The sequence below is a fragment of the Zonotrichia leucophrys genome, chromosome 4 (assembly GCF_028769735.1).
Source record: "Zonotrichia leucophrys gambelii isolate GWCS_2022_RI chromosome 4, RI_Zleu_2.0, whole genome shotgun sequence".
Lineage (NCBI taxonomy): Eukaryota > Metazoa > Chordata > Aves > Passeriformes > Passerellidae > Zonotrichia > Zonotrichia leucophrys.
In genome coordinates this window covers 2,417,049-2,438,586 of record NC_088173.1, presented here as the reverse complement: position 1 = coordinate 2,438,586, position 21,538 = coordinate 2,417,049, and the positions used below count along the sequence as shown (strand labels likewise).

Sequence of the window (21,538 nt, the reverse complement as noted above, 5' to 3'; positions counted from 1 at the left end):
ATCTGCCTTCTGGAGCACATGCCAATGCTATGGTTTTCACATGTGACCCATCAGCATCTCAAGACAGCATTTGCCCTTGGATGTCTAAATTATTAATAAATCTAATGTTTATCAGCTTTGTCTCATGGTAATTGCTTGTTCATGTCTATTTATCTGTTTGTCATAAGAAGGTAATTTCAATAAGAATTCTTAATCCGGGACTGAAAGAATTTTTAAAATCATGAATAAAATGAAAGCTTAAAACCAGTTTGCGTAACTAGAGCTAGAATTTATTACTCCTGAGAGAACAAGGATACAAAATACATGTGAAAACTACACAAAGATTTCTACAAAGTAAAAAGTAGAAAGTGGGAAAAGGGAAAGCTACAGCTCAGTGGTTACACAGAAACTTATGGCATGCATTAAAATATTGTAAATTCATGAAGTTTTTTTTAAGTGCAAATGGTTTTTTTTAAACAGTTCTCACTGAAAAATATGCAAATTGATACCTATGTTGTACACTTGACATATTATCAGAAAGACACCAACACAAATCTATGCATATATACATCAATATGTCTGAAGTACATTTTGTGGTTCTGTTATTCATAGGCACTGGTTACAAGTCCGTCTAATACTCAGTTTCAGAAATTAAGTGATAGCGCTAATAGAACATTTCTCAGATACTACTAATAAAGGAATTGGCTTTTAAAATGCCAAGAGGATGAAATAATTTGCATTGCCATGTATAAGCATCCAACAACCAAAGAAGTATTTACAAATCATCAACCATACAGATAAAGAACAGTATCAAATACTCTGTGTAAAAAGATAAATAATTAAAATGTATATTCCCACATCACAAAGAAATGTGATCATACAAATATGGCACCATATGTTTGTGAAACATCAAAAATAAATGTAGCACATAGATACCTCTTCTTATATTTTACATTAAAATGCACAGTACAATGACTGTAAATGTCAATGTCACGACACCCATTGTCTTCAAAATCCTGTTTCTGGTAACAGCAATTATTAGTAGAGTCCATGTTTATAAAGAAATTCCATACTTCAGCCTTGGGCTAATATTGCTCTGTGATATTGCTAGACCATGAAACTTACTTCCTAAAAAAGTTACATATTTTCTTTAAAATTGTCTATTAGAAAGCTACTTGATATGTGAATATTCTGGGAGAAAGTGTGATAGATGCAATCTATTTCTCTGTGTAGCAAAGTATGGGTTAAAAAAAATAACATTTTTATTTTTGTCACAAATATCAAATTTATTAGTGAAATATATCCTAAGTTGAGGCTTATCCATTTAAAATTTTAATCATAAACAATACTGCAATTTTCAATAATTAGGGGTTTTGTTAAAGTACTTAAACTTCCAAATCCTAATCATGTATCTCATTATGAGAAATGGATCAGAAAATCTGGAACACAACAGTGCTATGGAGCTCAAAATGCTGATATCCTGTTTTGTACTCTGAGGGTGAATGAGATAATTACAGCATGTGGATGTATTTCAAAGGTTTGTCTGCATGTGGCCACTTATGGTTACATGCCAAATCCAAACAAAAGTACATTGTTAAAGGCAACCAGAAGTATAACAGTTAGAACAGACTAAGGCAATTAAAATCTTTTTCCTACTTTTTTTGGTTGAAAAAAAATAAAAATTAAGGTGCAGAGAGAATTTTCTTTGCTGTTTTAACGGGTGCCAAATACTGATTAACAGTGCCAAGGAAAAGTAGTTTTACACAAAAGGAAAGACTATTAAAATCTAGAAATACCTGAATTGGATCTTTGAAATCCAGATTTTTCCTGATTACCTGCAAAAGGAGTTGGGGGCGGATAGTTGGCTTCCGTGAGTTTACTGATGTCTGACAGTGGCGTTGGTGGTGGCGGTGGTAGCAAAGTGCTGTTAGGGCTGCTAATATCTCCTTCAGCCACAAGAGTCAAGTCTGCCACATTCTCATCATCTACCATCTGAATGCCTTCAGCCTGCAGCTCTCTGGACTGCCTTTTCCACACCGCGGCGTTGCTCTCCGGGGCGTGCGGAATCGGAGACAACGGAGGGCTGAAAGGGACACTGAAAGTCTTCTGGCTGTGGAGCGCTGCCAAAGCAGACTTATGTTTGTTTTCTGAGTAACCCACTTTCTTTACTGAATTTTCATTAGAGTTTTGCAGGGACTCCTGTTTTCCACTGGGTGATGTACATCCATCACTGCCATCGCTTTTTGAAACTCGCTTGCCTTTAGAACATGCGGGTGTAGATGAGGATGGTTCTGGTCCAGTGGGTGGTAAACGAAGAAAGTCAGGAAGAATAAGGTCTTCTTTCCTTAGCAGTCCACGTTGGTCATCTGCTCTGTTACTTTGTGCTTTGGATATGAGTTCAAAAAATTCTATTGGGGAAAAACCCAAAATTGACAAGTTTTTGTCAGAAAGTGCAATGCTATTAAAACGTACATTTTCAGCACATTTATTTTCCATGAAGATCTTCAATTCTTTCAATGCTGCCTTGAAATAAGATCCCATGTTAATTAGGAACTTTTTCAATTGCAGCAATGTTCACTAGCATCACTATAATTAAGACCATCAGCATTGCTATTGTAAGAGTTTTGCAGTTTAGAACAGCTGCAATTCACTGAGCCTTGAACACGTCTTCAATTTTACGCAGTTAATAAATCTGTACACACATGCAGGATTTTTTAATTCTTTATACAAAACAAGGCTCTAGTCTTACAGACAATGGGTGCACATTTTTATATTCTGGATGGGTTTTACCCATCTTAACTCAAAAATAGCATGCCATTTGAACATTCAAAGATTCAGAATGTTGCAAACTTCCTCGTTATATTGACTTTCTCTCAGAATAATTATATTTTATCACAGTTTCAATTCAATTCATGGCATAGTTTTAAACCAGGATGTTATCATCACAGGGTATGATCAGATGATGATTTAAGTAACCCCATTTTATTTGGAGCTGCAATGAATCAGTAGCTTACAGATAGTCAGTAACCATCCAAGGAGCCATTACCAAAAGCGATGGGGCAGCTTTTTAAAGAGGCTTTAACACAATTAGAAGTGATTTTCTGATCATGTCCCTAATGATATCCAATGGTTTAATATGTTTCTATAAATAATACTCATAATAGATCAACACTGTTCTAAAAAGTTTCAAAACTTGGCAACAAGAAACTTATCAACTGTAAGCCAAGAATTATACCACTCCTCAAAAAAGAAGCATTGCAACAATAAACAAACTCTTTGGTACAAAACATAGACATAAAAAAATATGTAATTCTTAATATAGGGTCTCTGCATGTCCTAATTTTTCAAGAAGAAAGCACTTTAACTACAGAATATTAAAAGATGCTTTAAAAGGCCATCTCCAACAAATTAAATAAAATCAACAGTTCCAACCCAGCTTATAAATACTGTTTGAAGCAAAAGCCATTAAGGAATAAAGCAACAGAACATTAGTATCATTTTAACTTAGCATAATATGAAGTCGTACACTTGCACTTGTATGACCTTATTCCTAAATCCTCTACTCATACTTGGCAGGCTTTGCAATGTATTCATAAAAATGACTTTTTAACATGCTTTTTCAAATGCTGTAAAATCTGAATGTAGCCAAGATGGAAGCTTCAAAATGCTTCTTATTGCCAAAGTTTTGCAAAATGGCGGTAGGCATATTAAAACATGCAACATTTCTAAGATGTGTCATACAAAAATGTTTCTGAAATTTCAAAGTTCATAGAACAGTTGTTTGTTTTTGCATTAAAAAACAGTCTACAACATTTGGTATGCATTTTTCAAACTTTGACAAATATCACAAAACTCAAAATAAAATGTGAAAGCCTCGAATTCTGAAGTTTTCAAATTATGTTAATGTTTTACTCAGTCCTAGGAAAAAAAATGAAAGTATTAAAATGTGGAAAACAAGTTAACAAAAGAGTAAGAAACAGAAAATAATTTAAAATGCACTAATATATTGTAATAACACTTATATGAAAAAAACCATATATTTTGCAGTAGAAGTTTTAGCCATAGCATTTTTTTTTCAGTTCTAGTCAGTGGATATTTATTCACAGATGAACATTCAAACGTAAACATTCATTTGCTGTATAAATGTGCATAACCAGGTTTTGGATATGCATACGGGGTAACTTCAGCAGTAAATTTTAATCTGTGGGTCAAATATGGTCCTTTGAGGTTTGTTTTTCTACATGGGAAAATAGGGAGGAGCGTGTAGGGCTGACAGACAGGTCACCACTTCAGTTCACGTCCTAGGGCACAGGATGTTATGCCAAAATTTCTAGTGCTACATAACTTTTATTTCTCTTTTGCCCATGGACGTCTTTCTATAAGAAAGCAAATTCTCTCATGAGTTTTTTTTTCCAATGATATCACCAGAACTATTAGGATGTAAAAAAGGTAAAAATGGGACTCAGGAAATGCAAGATTACCAATAACCTCTTTGCTTATTTCTACTTCTAAACAACTTTTGCTGAATGCAAATTTTTCTGTTGCCCATCACATCTCCCCCACAATCTGACTGCCCTGCCCTGGCTGTTACAGAGTTCAGCAGAAAACTTACAAAAATTCTTACCTGAGTACATTTGGGTCTACACTACTGTGCAGTGCCTGTCAAACACTTATATAGAGGTGAACAGAAAGCCAAGCTTCTACACAGCTTACAGAGAGTATCAAATGGGATGTTCAACTGCAGTGGAGTAACTAATCCCCTTGGTTTTTACAGGAATTAGGTACCCCTCACTTTTGAAAATCCCACTGGACACCTACATCAGTGTTCAGGTATTTTAAAATTTTCAACTTATAAAAACTTGACAATTCAAACACACCAAACAAAAATATAATGGTCATGACTATGATTTTCACAACACAGTATTAAACACGTGGTATCTACACAGACACAAATTTTTTCTAAGACTACTTATGTTAATATGTAAGCTATAAAGTTCACATACCCTCTGCTTCATCCAAATTTATTTTGTGACTTTTTTTTTTCCCAATCTTTGCAATAGAGTCTTCTCTCTTTGACAGCCGGACTTCCCTAGCATTTTTTCCATTTTCGCCTTTCATTTTGATAGAATTAGACTTTCCTAGAGTTCTTCCCTCTCCCTGCATTAGAAGGAAAGTTAAGGTACTACTTACATTCAGGCTCTATCATTGTATACATAATATGGCCTAAAGGAATGAGGAAAGTTATTTTGGAAACACATTTCTCTAACATCACAATAAATGCTTTAGTTTAGTCTTGATTATGGCAAAGAACATTTGCCATAGCAGTTCCCAAAAAAAATGTAGAAATAAATATAATATTGTTTACTCTGAAGAATTCACGTGACAGAAATGGCCTTTGAACTACAGAGTAGCTCAGTTATTTTCAAACACGGATAAGCCAATGAGACACAAAACAACAAACACAACACAATGAAAGAGTTAACTGATTCATTATGAAGACAAAGTTCTTCACAAATAAATGCTGTTGACAGTGGAAAACTATGAGACAGATAACAGCTATATTCAATCTAGTTACAGAATTTGGCCGATTCAAAATCATGTGTGAATGCAGCCTTTGATACAGAATTCTAGAAGGAAACAGAAGATGATCTAATGGAGAAAAATCGTTGCAGAAGACTTACAGTAGATCCTTGACTTCTTGAAGATACAGTTGCAGTCTGTTTTACTAACACGCCTCTTTGTTTCTCTGTAAACATTGAACATAAATATATCTTCTGTAACTACCGATTTATAATGCCCTAAAGAAGCAAGACTTAAGGGACAAGGATGGACACAACAGATTTTTGCTTTAAAATCACTCTAATGAGTACTCAGAAAATAGTGAGCACAGTTGATAACCCTGATATCTTTCAGTAAAAACCCACCAGAATATGCCTCTCATTTTCAGATTTTCCTCACATTGCCATTATTTTTAAAGGATGCTGAAGTTTCATTTACACACTAAATTTTCAGTTGATTTAGAACAAATAATCGTAAAATCTGATCATTCAGTTTGCAATTCTCAACAATATAATTTAAAAATGAAAAAGAAAATCAGCAGAAAAGACCATTGAAAGGACATGTTAAATCTTTTCCATCCTGTTTCACACATCAATTATTTTGTATTTCTGCTGTATGCTCCTTGCCATTGTCTAAGTAATCAAAAGCTTCCATCAAATTAAATCTGCCTACAGCAAATTTAGTAACACAGAATCATTGCCCCCTTTCACTGGTACATTGCCACAGAACCACTGCCAGAATGATCCTCTATGATTTAGGCTTTTACAGATGCTGGCAGCACACTGGATTTAGGCTTTACTTGTAATCCTTAACCTAATTATGTGTGAAAGTATTTAGATTGAAACTGTTTTTCAAAATAACAATTGGTTCTGTTGGTTAGGAAAATGACAAATCTGATTCTCCTCAATATATACCTCCATCTTTATAATCCCAGCTCTTCCTTGAAGAGGATCTCTGCTCTAAGTCTATTTAATTTAACCATATCTAATTTAGTTTTTGAAAATAAGTGTTTGATATCTCTAAAAAGGTCTCCTAATGAAACCAAACCTTTACTCATAAGGCTGCTTACATTAATCTAGAGTGTTAATTGTGCCAAGAGATTGTCAACTGTTTAGCTGATAAATTTTTATTTTTCCGATTATGTTGCCTAGGGTCATGAGTTTTTATCCTTTTTGGTGTTATTTTCAAAAATCATCACTTAAAACTGGAGAAGTAGGCTCTGGAACTTTCTTATTTTGAGAAGGATATTATGATAGCAGCATATGCAGCTGCTGTACAAACTGCATCTTTTTTCCTTACACAGAATGTTCCTTGCTGAATAATTGCCAAGTGCACCGAAGATATTTGGCACTTGATTCTCATTATTATTACTGGGTGCTATGTTCCTACGTTTGTGGGTGCATCTGTGGCTCAGTGCAAGCAAAAAATTCAAACATTACTACTGCAAAATTTCTTACAGCAACAGTAAAAGTACCTGCTATCACAGATTACATTAGTCTTCAATCTTCAGAAACTGCACTGCTTTTTAGTTAAAAAGAATATATGCTATATGTGATAGATACAAATTTATTCATATTTACCTCACCTTCACAGCTACAGGAAAAACTAACCATAGTCAGGGTTTGTAAAACTGATTTGGAACTACAAACAAAAGCTTTTCTACAAACTTACCTCTACCCTTTGATGGTTCTTTTTCATCTAGAACAACCCGCTGGCCATCCAGATTAGATATAGGGACACCAAGATCAAGGGGCTCCTGCTCACCACTCTAAAGTCGGATCACAGTTTGTATGTAATAGAGAAAAAGCTGTTTTCAGAACAAATTTATGCAGTCTGACATTTTTGAAAGAAAACAAGCAAGGCATTTTTATGCTTCAGAGTAGCTTCAGTCTATCCTTCTACCGTTATAAAAATGTTTATTCAAGTGGTGTAAAACTACCTTGATTTCAATCAGTGTAACCCTATTCTGTGAGAAGAATGGAATTTGGGAAAATGATACATGGAGAAAAAAAAATCATCCAATTTGTGAGTGTGCTCAAATACTCTAGCACCATTAGTGTGTGTATGCTCAGCAAGTCATGTTTTTCAGAGAACTCTTTAGATTATTTTTTTATTCTAAACTGATTGTATTATTTCATTAGTTTTGTAATTTCATTAAATGAAGTTATCTTTATACCAACATGCTTTTCAGTTATCTTAAAAACTTGGACTGGTTCAGCCAAGACAGCTTACATACTAGAAATACCACAAAATTAACTTTACATTCCTAGGTATTCCAGCACAAAAGAAAGGAGAACATGCCAGCCAAGAGTTCAGTAGTAGAGAAGTTGAATCAGTCTGCTTTAACAAAATATTTCTGCAAGGGGATTTGTGGCAACTTTCATGATTCCCAGGACAATGGAACAAAAGCTTTAATCCAACCAACTTTCCCTGGCTAATAATGGGAGTTGAGCTCTGGAAGAAGCAAAGTTCAGGCTTGCTTATTTTGGATGTTGGGTTTATTATGAAGAGAATATAAAACAGATGTAGACTAAATATTTGAGGTAACTACTACTAAGCATAATGGTTATAATTACAATGCATTTTATCTCAAAATGTAGCTGAAGATATTTAAATGCCTAATTCTCAGGAGAGGAATCATTCCAGGGACTATCATATGATCTTCTGCAGACAGAAAATATTGCTGCTTGAATTACATCAAAGAATACTTACTAGTCTTGCCACAAGTTCATTAAGATTTAAACCATATTTTGCAACAACAGGCCTTAAGACCTCTGTTACTGGTTTGGTGGGTTTTGCCTTCAGACCAACTGACCGGTTGATAGGAACAAGATCCAGCCTGCAACACAGCAATTGCAACATCAAGTGTGAAATAAATAGTAAATAAAGTGAACAGAAATATGTCAAATCAAATCTACAACATAGTTGTAACAATTTACAGCTAGTAGCTAGCTGGAACTGCAGTAGCATGAATGTACGTTAACTGAAGCAACAACGAATCTATTATTTTATTTTTATTTCTTTATTATTATATTTTATTTATTATTACGTCTATTTAACACAAATAAAAATTCTACTGTTTCGCTTGCCAGAACTGAGTGAAGGCCTGAGGCAGTCTATTTCAGACCAAGGAAAAGCATTCCACAGCACTTCCATATTTACAGGGAGATTTCTCTGACCAGTTTGGTCCAGGAGTCCTTCCCAAGTGACTCCATGCCTCAACTATAGACTTGGATGCAAGAAAAATATTTCTTCTCAGTTCCACAAGACAGACTCACAACTTGTTATGCAATTACATGAGATGGATTTGGACAAATATTTTAATTTTTAAGCAGACTAACACTGTGGAATTCCAGTGCTACTTCTTTGGGTTGGTGCCACCATACAATGAAATATTGGTATAAGAGAAACCTATATACCAAAGGTGTAAAAGTAATTAACTTAGAATTTACAGGCTAAAGACAGTTCTTTTCAGAGCATATTTTACAATTTTGCATTATTAAAACAGTAAAAGAATAATTAAATACAATTTTTTTTTTACAAAATTAAACCCAAACAACTTTCATTAGCATCTATGTCCCTGCACAGAACTGTGCCCAGCTTTGATTTGGTTTTGGCTTATTTTTTTTTTTAAATGCTCTCCATCTATGCCCTGAATCCTCCATAAACCTCATTTAATTGCAATGGTACTATAGTATGAAATCAAGGACAAGCTTATTACTAACAAAACAATCAGAAGAAATGTACATCATCATCAGATATTATTATCTCACAAAAATTAAACACAAGATGGTAAGTCATGTTGACTTTTCTCTTTCTCAAGAAGCCAGAATAACTGAAACATTGTCTTTTATATTTTCTTTGAATTCAACAGTTACTAAATTGAAATTTTCAATTTTAATAATTAGCTGGTAATTGATACAAAAGTGGCAAACACTGAAGTAACTAAGTATACCCACATAGTATTTCTCCTTTGTCTGAAAATGTTCCAAATATTTGACTATATTTGCTTACATAGTATCTACCCAGAGAATGGAATAATGCAGAACATTTCTACATTTTAATTAACACACAAATAACATATGGTACTGCCTACTTCAAGTTCCTTTTTAACTTGGAGACTCAACAAGCTCACACCTAATAAAAGACTGCTCAATCTCAATCTAAAAATTGAATATACCATGCAGTATTTATTAACCTGAAGTACCTTTAAATAGAAACTAGCCTAGCTTCCTAAGGAAAAGTAATATAGAGCCAAAATAAGGAATGCCTCACAAAATAAACTTCATTCACTTCAAAAGTCCAGGTCAGTAATGTAATACATTTTGCTTCAATACTTTTTCCTGAAATAATTATTTCAGTTTTCATAGCATTAGTTTGGATTCATTTTGGAAAAAATTACAAATGTTATTTTGAAAAAAACACATGCTACCAAATATATTACATAAAACTAAATGTATAATGTACTGCATTATATTATATCCATACTCATAATTTAACATTGACTTTAAGATTCAGGGTTCATCAGAGGATTTTTATTTATACAATTAGTCTTACTGTAATTTTCCAGGTGGGCAAATATATACAGATAAAACTGAATGGGAACAGGTCATCAATAAATACATCCATTTAGTTTAAGGCTAGGAGACTTACAGTTCAATTTCTATATCTTTCTTGTGCTACTCCAACCTACTAAACACGTCTTTCTGATGTGGAAGGTCCCTCTGGACCCACAGATCTGTCCAATGCTTTCAGAGCTGCCTCAGCTTGAGCATTTTGACATCACAATAATATTTACATGTCCCTAAACTGGAACACTGGCATCAAAATGTCACTTGTATCCTAAGAGCAATCCAGGAAGCCCCCTCCTGCAGCTGCACAGCCTCCCCTTTCACTGCACAGGGAACTGGCAACATCTCCTTTATTGCACTTACAAAAAGCAAACTGGGAAGCAGGGAGGGAAAGGCCAGAGGAAGGCTTTATTTTTGACTCTTACCTAAATAAAGTGCGTTTTTCCAAGCGCAGGTCCCGAGACTCCAGGATGCTGCTGTCCTGGTGCAACACCAGGGGCTGCAGAACACGTCAGGGATAAAAGAAGAGAGAGCAAATTAATTCTAAACTATGTAAAAAAGAGCAGCTGTGTTGTTAAATTTTTCTTAAAGTAACTCAGAATATTATTAATATAGGCTGCACTCATTCCAGTGACTGCTCCTTTACAGTATGGAACATGATTAAAGCATGTTTTCTTTTGGCTAGGTGTGAAACAATGATCAAAATTCAATTTCCACTGGAGTCAGCAGGTGTTCAGGAACTTGGTTGTTAAAATAAACCTAGATTCTTCAACTTATATAAATAACACAGAATAATGCATTAGAAAATACAGCCAGCTAACAGTCCTTAAAAGATTTAAAAGAAAAAGCCCATAACTATGAACATTCATTGAGTTTTGTCATTGCAATCATCTAGATGGATCAAAAGCATGAATTTAAGAGAATAAATACTTCATGTCCACAACTTCCCTTTGAATTGGAGAACATTTCTGTTGACTAAGAGCCATCTCACACACACTACATCATCCCCACAGATTGCTGTCTTGGAAATTTTCCTCAATATTAAAACCTGTACCTCATTTCTACCATTAATGCATCTCATTCATCTTTGAGCAACTGAATGTTACTATGTTTTAGGGCTTTAATGCAGTAGCATCTACTACCAGACATTTGCTTTCTTCATGGATAATTCAATTCTCCTTCAATTAACCAGCACTGCCAATGTAAAGCTATGGGCAGAACCAGGAGATGTGTGTCAGCATGGAGAGAACAGAATTCCTTATCTGTGAAATGGGGAGGAAAACACCTCCAAAAAAGCCCAGGAATATGCAGTACCTTATCACCTCCAACGAGGAACAGGTCCACTGCAGCTATGTTGATGCCATGTTTCTCACAGACCCCAGCGAGCACCTCCTTGATGGAGAACCCTGACTTCACAGCCATTTTGCTGGATGAGCCATCCGGAAGGTTTACACAGCAGTACTTGGGGGATTTGTCTTTATCTGGCACAAATGCAGGCAATCTTGAGGTTTCAGACTTGAAAGGTAAAAAAGAAAGGTCAGTGACCAATGGGAAAATGAGGACTGGGTATAAATTATTAGAGCCCACCCAGATCAAACCAAGCCAACAACCATAGTTTCTACCATGCTTTAGAAATCCTTCCAAATACCACAAATATTAGATACATTCAAATCTCGGGGGAAAAAATTTAGATAAAGATCATAAATCTAAATCACAAATCTAAGTTTATTTCAAGAACAGATGAAGTTTTACACACTAAGTGTGTAAAACAGTTATAAGATTTACTAAAGGACTCCTAAGTAAAAACTATAAAAGTAAATTAAATCTCATTAAGCATCCAAATAGTTAAATGTCTGTGCTCAATAATGTCCTGCTGATGTAAAAATTACCATTGGCACCCTATGAATCAACATTTAAGTGAAGAGGAATGCCTTTAAATATCAGGTTGCTCAATCTTTCCTCACAAAATTTCCTCTTCTTTCAACATAATACAAATTCTATGCACAAATACACCACAGAGAAATTAAAATTTTTAAATTATTTGCTTCATGACCATTAATTGTTTTTATTAAAGAGAATTAGAACTACAATGCTATGGACTAGGCACTAACCTTTATTCTAGAGTAACAGCAGAATAGTAACACTACCACTAAATATCAAAAGTATCTTTGAAAATTTAACAAAAAGCTCACTTATAATTTAAAAGGACACTAAAAAATACTGGTTTTGACAGCCTTTTAGTGTACTCATCATGCTTTTTCTCTCTTCTTTAACATGGTGCTTCTCATTCAAATCACAGTAACTTTCTGATAGAAATCATGTGGGAGTGGGAAAGAAATGAGGGGTTGTTGCTTTAGGAAGCCTTTGCATTTTCTATTTTTTAAGACAAGACTTTTTTGCAACAGAAATAAACATGACTTCACCCTGCTTGTTTCCCTGATCAATATTTTTAGCATAGATAAATTTACACAGTTATTAGTTGATGGTTAATTACACAGAATCTATTCTATCAGAGGGACACCAACAGCACAAAAAAACTAAAATTTCCTTTTTTTAGAGTCTTCCTCCATATCAACATAGATAAATAAAGTATTACATCTATGTTTTATTAATACTGTTTTAAATTTGCCCCTCATTAGTTTTACACTGTGAAGGCAAAACTTGGTGGTTAGAAATCACAGTGTCTTCACTTGTTAATTTCTTAGCATGACAAAGTGTCCACAGCAAACCTCTCAGGATTTTAGGACCAAATTAAGTCATAATGACAAAAACACACAGCTTTAAAGAAAACAGAGAAGAAGCAAGACAGACACTGGCACAACAAAAATCAACCTAATGCAAATTGCATCCCCCTTACTGCAGAGGCCAAGAAGAGGAAAAGCTTTAACTTGTGGTTGTTTAAAACAGATTCTCATCCTTGCAGGTAGAACAAACTAGTTTTAAATAGCTACAGTCTTTAAAAGGGAAACTTTATTCTGTAGTTCACTGGTGCCTGATGTTAAGACAGACAAGATGCAAAGCAGCACATCCAAGGACAGCACAAGAAATAATATATGAACACAACCTCTCTTGCATTTCTAACACTCTGAAATTGCCTAATATTACATCTTGTGCCGCAGCTGCATCACTTGAAACCCCTTTCCCAAGGCATTACATCAAACAAGCTACATCACACCACTTAGAAAATCAGTATTTCACTGTTTCATCTGCTCCCCCAGTGGCCCATGGGCAAGAGGCAGCCATTACCAGGTCGAGACTTGCAGTGGATGACATGGAGCCTTGAGATTCCCGTCTGTAGGACAATCCATTGGACTGAAAAGAATCTGTTTGTGCAAACAACCAGCAATCAGTAAAGAGGCTGATTTCATTATTTATGCTAATACAGACAACTATTTCAAATATCAGCTTGTTGGGTCACAAATTTTTCTTTTTTCATTAAAAGGAAAGAAACCACCAAATCTTCATACTGTGCACAGAAGCATGGAAACCAAAGTAACTTTTGGTCAAGTGCTTCTTGGTTATGTAACCCCAGAATAAAGCCATTTGTTTTACATCAAAAAAGGGGAAAAATATTTAAAAAAAATATTAGTTTTGTTAACTAGATGCAACATGATTTCAATATTTCATCTTAAAAAATTATTCTACCTCTTCAGATACTCTCAAGGCAGATAAATACTTTTAAAAGTGCAAGTATGGTGTTAGAACACTAAAATCTAAGACAATTACTAGTCACTTTCAGAAGGAAATGTCCATGATCACAGCAAATGCCACTGATGTCTTTTCACATATGAATATACTAAGAACACCCAAATTATCCATATGAGCAAAGGTATCTTGTAGGTCTGGGAATTTATCAGAAGCAAAAACTGCATTATCAAATATGGACCAAATATGGACCAAATATGGACCAAACTTGGTGCTTTGCTGGAATTTTTTCATCATTTTTAATTCAACAGCATAATTTACTGCAAAACTTTCATCTTCTCCAGAGGCCATGAACAGGTGCTTTCATAAGGGAACTCTTCCTTAAACTCTCAAACACAATTAAGTAACAAAACAGCAGGTTACAAGGGCTTTCACACCTCTGACTCTCCTTTTTCATTTTAGTCAGGGAAGGTGAAAACAGATGGTGACTGTTCAAAAGTGAACATACCTGTGTGTTACTGATAAAAGAAAGAAAAGTAGGATAACACAGATGGAGGAATTTTTAAATAGCTATAACTACAGCACTATTTGCTGTACTGATCCTGGACTTTTCTGTAAAGATTTGAAATTATCTTTCTATAAAAATAGCAGCTCTCCGCTTGAAAAGGCAATTACCAGCACACAGGAAGGCAGAATGTTCCAAAACGTTAAAAAAAAAAAGTCTTGTGGAAGTTAGTAAAAACAAATTTAAATATTGTCATGTTTTTATCTATTTACTTGTACATCTTCCACAAAACTGCAGCAACACTAGCCACACTCTGGCCTTCTGACTTGACAGCTCCTTTCCTCTGTCACTCCCAAGAATGCACTTAGACAGCAACTAATCATGGTGAGATTAGTCATATCTATTGCTGAAACAACCTCGAAACAAAGCAGAATGTGATACTCACCGTTTGGATAATCACCATTTTCTCTTCTCTTCTGTGATTTTCCCAAACTCTTGCTTCTTGACCATGAGAAGAATGTTCCCCTCTTTTTCTTCTCAGTGTCCTCCTCTCCTGACTCTTCATTTAAAGATCTTCCAGACTTTGACTTACCACTTAGCTATCACCAAAACACAATTAAATCACTGGTTTGATCACAGGTGTGAGTATATTGTCTAAAATAAACCTCCCCACACTTCTTCCCAAAACAAGAGTGTGATGGCCAGGTTAGCTGCCTTCCTTACCCCACGCACAAGTGTCTGTGCCAGCATTCCTCTCAGCAGCAATCAAAAAAAAAAAAACCCAAAAAAACCTCACCAGTGGCAACAGAAAGAAATACAGAGATGGAAATGTGCTGCTTGGTAGGGAGTACGAAACAGTAGCTGGAAATGAGCCATGGAGAGCTCCATCAAATATGAAAGAACTGTCCCCAGCTCACCAGTAATGCCTAAGTTACTGTGGAAAGGCCATTTGCCTTGCTTTCAAAACACTGAATTTCACTTTGGTATTTTTCCTAGGCTAGGCTTGAACATGAACAGCTTTCAAAGACAATGACAAAGTACTGTTTAACATTTACAAGTATAATCAAGTATTTATTAGAGTTGAAGAATACAAATGTCAGGGATGTTTGATATTAAACTAAACTTGCTTTTAACAAGCTAGTATTCTTGTTAGATTATTAGAATATTCCTTGAAATGCTACTTTTTAAAGGTTCCTAGTCATAAGAATACATAATGGCAGATGGGGTAATCTGTAGTGATTGACATGAAAAATGAGAAGTTATAATTTACCCATACAGTTATGTAATGCCATGATGGTATTATCTACAAGAAGAAAAAATAAATCCTAAATAATGTCAAGGGATCAGTCAGTAAGACTACTGGTCTAATTTTTAAGCAACTGTACTTATTTAACACAGAATTATCTTAGTTTAGTAGGAGCTAAGAAATTAAAAACTACCCTTTGCCAAAATGAGCTAGTTTAGGTTAAGCCTTCTCCAAAACTTCTGATAAAATGTCTCCTTTCAGCAAAGGTTAAATTATCACATCTTAATTCCCATATTCAACCAAAATAAGCTTCTGAACTGGTGTATTAACAAAATAAAACTTACTTTTTATTTGTACACATACAGTTAAATAATAATGAAGATTTTAAATTATATTCAGCAATTCAATATCTAGAAAACTGATTCAAAGTATATTCCTGAGTACATAAAATTTTGCAATTGTATTTGCCAACACCTCTAACCACACATTTTATTTTATAGGTTATCTTTGATTTTCCAAAGAACTTGAAAAACATTATTTAAAACCACAGTTTTGTGATAACAACAATGCAAAAGTCACCTTTTTTGGTGTGGACATGTTGGACTTGTCTGAACTGACGCTGTGTTTGGAGGTGGGGCTGCTGGGAACACGCTGAGGATCAGGAAGAGGGCGTCCTTCCACTTCAGCTAAGATGCACTCTTGGTAGAGGGGGGACTTGAGGAAGCGAGTATAGCTATCAAACTTCATCAGGTTAAATATCTGAAATTAAACCACAACGGATAATGGGTACATACATTCCAGCAGCACATCAAGAAAATGAAGCTGCTTTGCAACAGGAAACTCCCACAAAATTTAGGATATCAGGCTGTAAGCAGCATAGGTATGACACTGTTTAGACCTGGCTAAATCCACTGCACCCATTTTAAAGTGAAATATAATTTGATCTATTCCCTTATTACAGGTTCAGAAAAAAAGTTATGATTTGTGCAAACTGCAAGCTGAGATGATGTAGAGTCTTGACAACACTATCCTTTTTTAATGTGTTGATGCCTTTCTGTGTGGAGCATGCAGCAATCTGGCCATTTAAAACATTTTAAAGGTTATTACACTGGCACTGTATGTGACAGCATTAAGTTATGCGGGTATGTTTTAAGGTAGCTGTGAACAAGAAAAGTTTATGTTCTAAAACACAGAAATATGATATAATCACAATATGCAATAACACAATATGCAATAACACAATGATACAAGACACACAATGTTAATTGCTGATGTGAGGAGAAGCTGAGAGTTCTTTGCATCATATAAAATGTTCACAGAGTCACAGAATCATTTAGGCTGGAAAAGACCTCTAAGATCATCACATCATTAACCCAAAACTGACAAGTGTTAACAGTAAACTACAGTCATGTATCCACTGATAAGGAAAAAACCCATCAGTATCTCTGGGCAATTCAATAATCAAGGTGCTATAGATCTCAAAAGAGAACAGTTTACATTAAACGATCAACATTTATCTTTAACCACAGAGGAAGAAAGCAGCTCTATACCAGGCCTGGAGCAAACATCTGAGGCTGATTTAACCAAAGGTAAATTTAAGAAAGTAAAAAAGAGCTTTTTCTTAAATGCTAAATAATGTTTAAAGTTTTTGTTCCATTTTTGCAAATTTAAACAAAGCTAATTTTATGAAAGTGAAAACAAGTTTTTCTTAACTGCTAAATAAGGTTTAAAGGTTTTGTTCCATTTTTGCAAATTTGCTGTTTTAAGTGAATCCATACTTTTAGCTCTATATCTTCTCCCATGATTCAGTTCATCTGAAAAAACAGTATGAATGGCTACTTCTTTGGACATGACAAATTCCCCACAAGCAAAGGAAGGTAGGAACCATGAGCAGGTTATGGCACTCCCAAGGGTGTAAAGGAAAGTCCATCACTGAGACTGAGTGGCCCATTTGCAGATGGAAACCATGCTTCAGACTGTGCAGACACACCCTTCCCAACAGGCTTTAGCCCAAAACCTATCCTGTAAACAGCAAGACAGAGCAGAGAGAACTTGATCCTGCAGAGTCACAGAAACCCAACTCAAACTGAATGCAAACTTCCATGTTTTTGACTTTCTCCTCTGTATATTCCCCTTCCTGCTTAGGTGCTGCCTTTTAATGCACTGTTTTCCACATGGTAAGCTATGGAAAAATACTTCTGTATATGCCAGCTTTGACAGTCTGCAAATTAAACATACTTAATATAGCAAAAAAATTACTACCTTCTAACTTTGCAGGACAGAGCCATGTGAGGGTAACTAACTTACCTTGAGCTGATTATCATCTGCCCCATGTTTCTAGCCCACACTACATCTATGATTTCCTATATTTATAATTATTATCATATTTACATATCTTAATGATTTCCGCTTATTGGGAAAAGGCTAGCAAGATGCTAGTTCTTGTACTTACAAATGAGAAACATCTATTTTAAAAGCATCATTTGAAATTTTCAGATAAACAAGAGCAGAAAAACTTACATCCATTATCAAATCTTCATGAAGTACATGCTATGTTATTCTTATTTTAATATGTTCAAGTGACCTGCACTGTCCTCCATCCAGAAACACTGAAAATGCTTGTCCTTATTCAATTTACAAAAAGGAACAACGTCCTAACTAGGTACTTTGGCTGCATCCACACTGCCATTACAACCTCTAACAACAAGATCATGGACAAATTTGTCAGGACATGGACAGAAAGCAACTTCCAGGGGTATTCCCAAGAGACAGTGCTTGAAAGAGGATGGTTTGAAAGTGTTTCCAAGGCACTTTCCCACACACTTCTGCCACTCCTCTGCAGCCTTACAGCAACACTCCCCATTCCCCAGCACCACACTCATTCAACAACCACCACAGAGCAGCACCCACTCTGTGGTCAGTGCTCAAATCTAAAAAATCTTGTGAAAGACCACAAATGCAGAGCTTTCACTTTATTAAGGTTGCATCACCACCATGAGCTGAACTTTGTGGGTGTGTTGCAGTAACTACACAACCCACAGCTGTGTGTTATCACACGGTGCCATCCACCAAGACCACAAGCTGGCCTGCAGAAGCACTCCCTGAAACCAAGGAATGAAGGGCCACCAGGCAGCTGATTGCCCAGCCTGCCCCCAGCCCTGCAGCACACCACAGCACCTCAGCCAGGCTCCAAGGCCATGTCCTGCAGCAGAAGGAGCTCTCATCCTGCCTCACTCCATTTTTCAGTGAAAGGACTGGGTCTGACTGAGGGGTCTCACTGAGGCACTGACAACTTGAGATAAGAGGTCAGGTACAGAGAGGCCTTGTGGCTGGGACTGGAGCCACAGCAGCACTTCCCATGAGCATTTTCTCCCCCGTTATGAGCCCTCCTACCAAGGATACAGCATTTTCAAAGGGACAAAACCTGCATCAACCCTGTCACCTGACTCATCAGGACACTCTGTACTCCACCAAAAAAAATGGGAGAGGATAAGGAGGAATTCAGGCACAGTCTCCACAACACCAGGATGACAAATGCATGAAAAAACGTCTGGGAATGTGGTGACTGGTAATTCCCACAGAAGGCTCAGGCTTGGGAGGTGCAGAAGGAGTATCTGTAAAGCTGGGAGCTACCAGAGCAGCAGCCAGACCTACCTTTCTATCTGCACTCTGCAGGAGGGTGACACTATGCCCTGCTGCTCAGATTGCCCAAAAGCACATGGTCTGAGATTGTATCCCAAGACTGTGACCTGGATCATTAATGCCATGGCCTTGATTCCAAAATTATGATATCAAAACTACTTCTACTAATAAACTGGTAGGGTGGAAGAGTTACCAAAGAAATGACTTAGGGAAAAAAGGCTAGAAACTTAAATTCTACAGGAAATGTGAAGTGTATCCTGTTGCTGCTGTGATTATCAATAATTTAAAATACATCCACTTCAGAAGTCTTCAGACTCCAACAGTTCTAAAATCTCTTTGCCTGACAGTAGTATTAAAGCCTAAGAGAAGAACTCCCTTAATACAGTAACATTTTAAAAACCAAAACTAGACACTATTTTTGTACTCAGCTCTCCACTAAAGAAAAGAAAAGCAGCCATATGCAAACACTCTATGCAATGGTGCTGCAACACATGGAATTATTTACTTGCACTTAATCCTCATTTCAATAATAGTACTTTTCAGATTATTTTTTAGTTAAGTGAAAATCTTCTCTCCACATAACAGAAAAACAGCCAAGCAGCCTTTTTTCTATTCTTCTAACAGAGTCTAAAATATACAGCATGTAAAACTATTTTTATAGATTATAAAGGAAAAGATAACAGACATAAACATAGAGCATTCATGGTTACTATGGTTACCTGAAGTTGCTGTTCCTTGAACATATCTGGATGGGGAGAATTGAGAATATCATCTGCCAGCTGTGCCTGGCTGTCAATATTAACTGGGGTTGTAGCTTTGCTACACAAGAACTTACTGAAGATCTCCCGAGCCCTGTAAGAAAGCTACAGAAAAGAAATGCTAAATGTATGTTGGTTTTAAAACCATAATTTTAGCTAGGCATTTCTTACACTGATACATTACACCCAAAAATAGATAGCCACTCCTGAATCTTTTATATATGTATTTTTCATATATCAGTTTTTGTGAGTTTTAAGCACATAAATAGGGTTTTTTTCTTTATGAGTACAAATATTCATCAAATATTTCTTGAACAGTAGTTGTCCTCCAAACAAAAATAAAAATAATCAAGCAGTGAAGCACAGCAAGTATTTTTGTAAAAGAAGAGTAGATTTTTTTTAGATTTTTAGACCTTTTACATAACAGTTACTATTTAAATACATCCTCTAAGACTAAATTTCTAGAAGTAAGAAAAAGGTAAGTATATTTACAGTCAAACCCACTTATTTTTAACTTGTTTATTTGAAACACCCACATCATGAAAATAATGAAAAACCCACCAAGCTGAGCCCACAGCCCTTAAGGGTGGTGTTCAGAAAATACTTTGTTTGAAGACAGAAGAAAGTAGAAGAAAAAATCCTCATTAGTAGACAAAAGAACTAAGAGGGACTTGGAAGGTGAAACTGTTTCCACCACATAAACCTGACCAGGTTTGGCTGTGGTGTAGACAGAAGTGTTGCCAACCTACATAAAGTTCAAAATTCACCCAAACTGCCTGACCAATGTAGGATTCCCTCAAAAGGATGAGATGGAGACTCTCATAATTTGTGAGCAAACATGAGAGCCCTGCCCTCGGAGCAGCAGATAATTAAGTTATTTAGAAACACAGCCTTGGTTGGTGGAGGCAGTTTAGCTCAAAGAGTACAAGAGGCCTCTCCCTGACATGGACAATTCACTCGCTCTGCACTTCCATGCACTGGGCTACCACTGCTGGCCATCTGCAATATCCAGGACACTTTAACTCATTCTCACAGAGCTACCTCTGCACTTTGCTGCAGTTTGAACATATCCAACATCTTAAGCTTAGGTCATCCCACCCTATTTTAGTGATGTCACAGTACACAGACCAAGCACAGCTCCATTCATTTCAATAATCTTGAAGGAGTAATAATTTTTGAAGAAGCAACACAAAGTATTGAAATACAACACTAACTTACCTCTTTTTTATCATGTGCAGGTACATGGTTAAAATATTCACAGGCCTGCCAAAATAAAATATTTTCTTCGCTAAATTCTTTCCGTAGAAATTCCTAGGGGAAAAAATAAGCAAATAAATAAATATCTCAAAGAAAAGTTACTTGTCAGCTTAAAAAACATATATATAATGCTTGGAAAGTTTGCATAAATGTAAGTTTTCAATCAGTCTCACAATCAAGTTTTTTCCTAAAGTAAAAATCAATATATGTCCAATACATACCTGGTGCTCCCCTCTTTCTCCTGTCTTTTTTTAATATATACATTTAGAAGAATACATCAAGTTACAATCAAATCATTTGCAAGTACAAAATTTGAAATGTCATGCTAAGTAGTGCATAAACTGGTGAATACACTTTAAATAAAAATTTAAATAGT

At 35.7% G+C, this 21,538-nt stretch overlaps 1 protein-coding gene across 7 annotated transcripts in view; it reads right to left on the bottom strand.

Moving 5' to 3' along the window:
• RGS12 (regulator of G protein signaling 12) overlaps nt 1–21,538 on the bottom strand; it is an 85,961-nt gene that overhangs the window by 10,556 nt on the left and 53,867 nt on the right. For 3 of the 7 annotated variants that reach the window (XM_064710241.1, XM_064710246.1, XM_064710245.1), the window contains 12 exons: nt 21,124–21,216; nt 19,867–20,010; nt 16,085–16,264; nt 14,705–14,858; nt 13,356–13,432; nt 11,424–11,624; nt 10,535–10,608; nt 8,251–8,377; nt 7,210–7,306; nt 5,661–5,725; nt 4,983–5,136; nt 248–2,387 (listed from right to left, as the gene is read on the bottom strand). In XM_064710241.1, coding sequence (XP_064566311.1) covers nt 1,759–2,387; nt 4,983–5,136; nt 5,661–5,725; nt 7,210–7,306; nt 8,251–8,377; nt 10,535–10,608; nt 11,424–11,624; nt 13,356–13,432; nt 14,705–14,858; nt 16,085–16,264; nt 19,867–20,010; nt 21,124–21,216 — 1,995 coding nt within the window. In that variant the 3' untranslated portion in view covers nt 248–1,758. Of the gene's footprint in view, nt 1–247; nt 2,388–2,533; nt 3,898–4,982; nt 5,137–5,660; nt 5,726–7,209; nt 7,307–8,250; nt 8,378–10,534; nt 10,609–11,423; nt 11,625–13,355; nt 13,433–14,704; nt 14,859–16,084; nt 16,265–19,866; nt 20,011–21,123; nt 21,217–21,538 lie in introns of those variants that run through there. The other 4 variants (XM_064710247.1, XM_064710242.1, XM_064710243.1 and 1 more) reach the window with 4 other exon arrangements.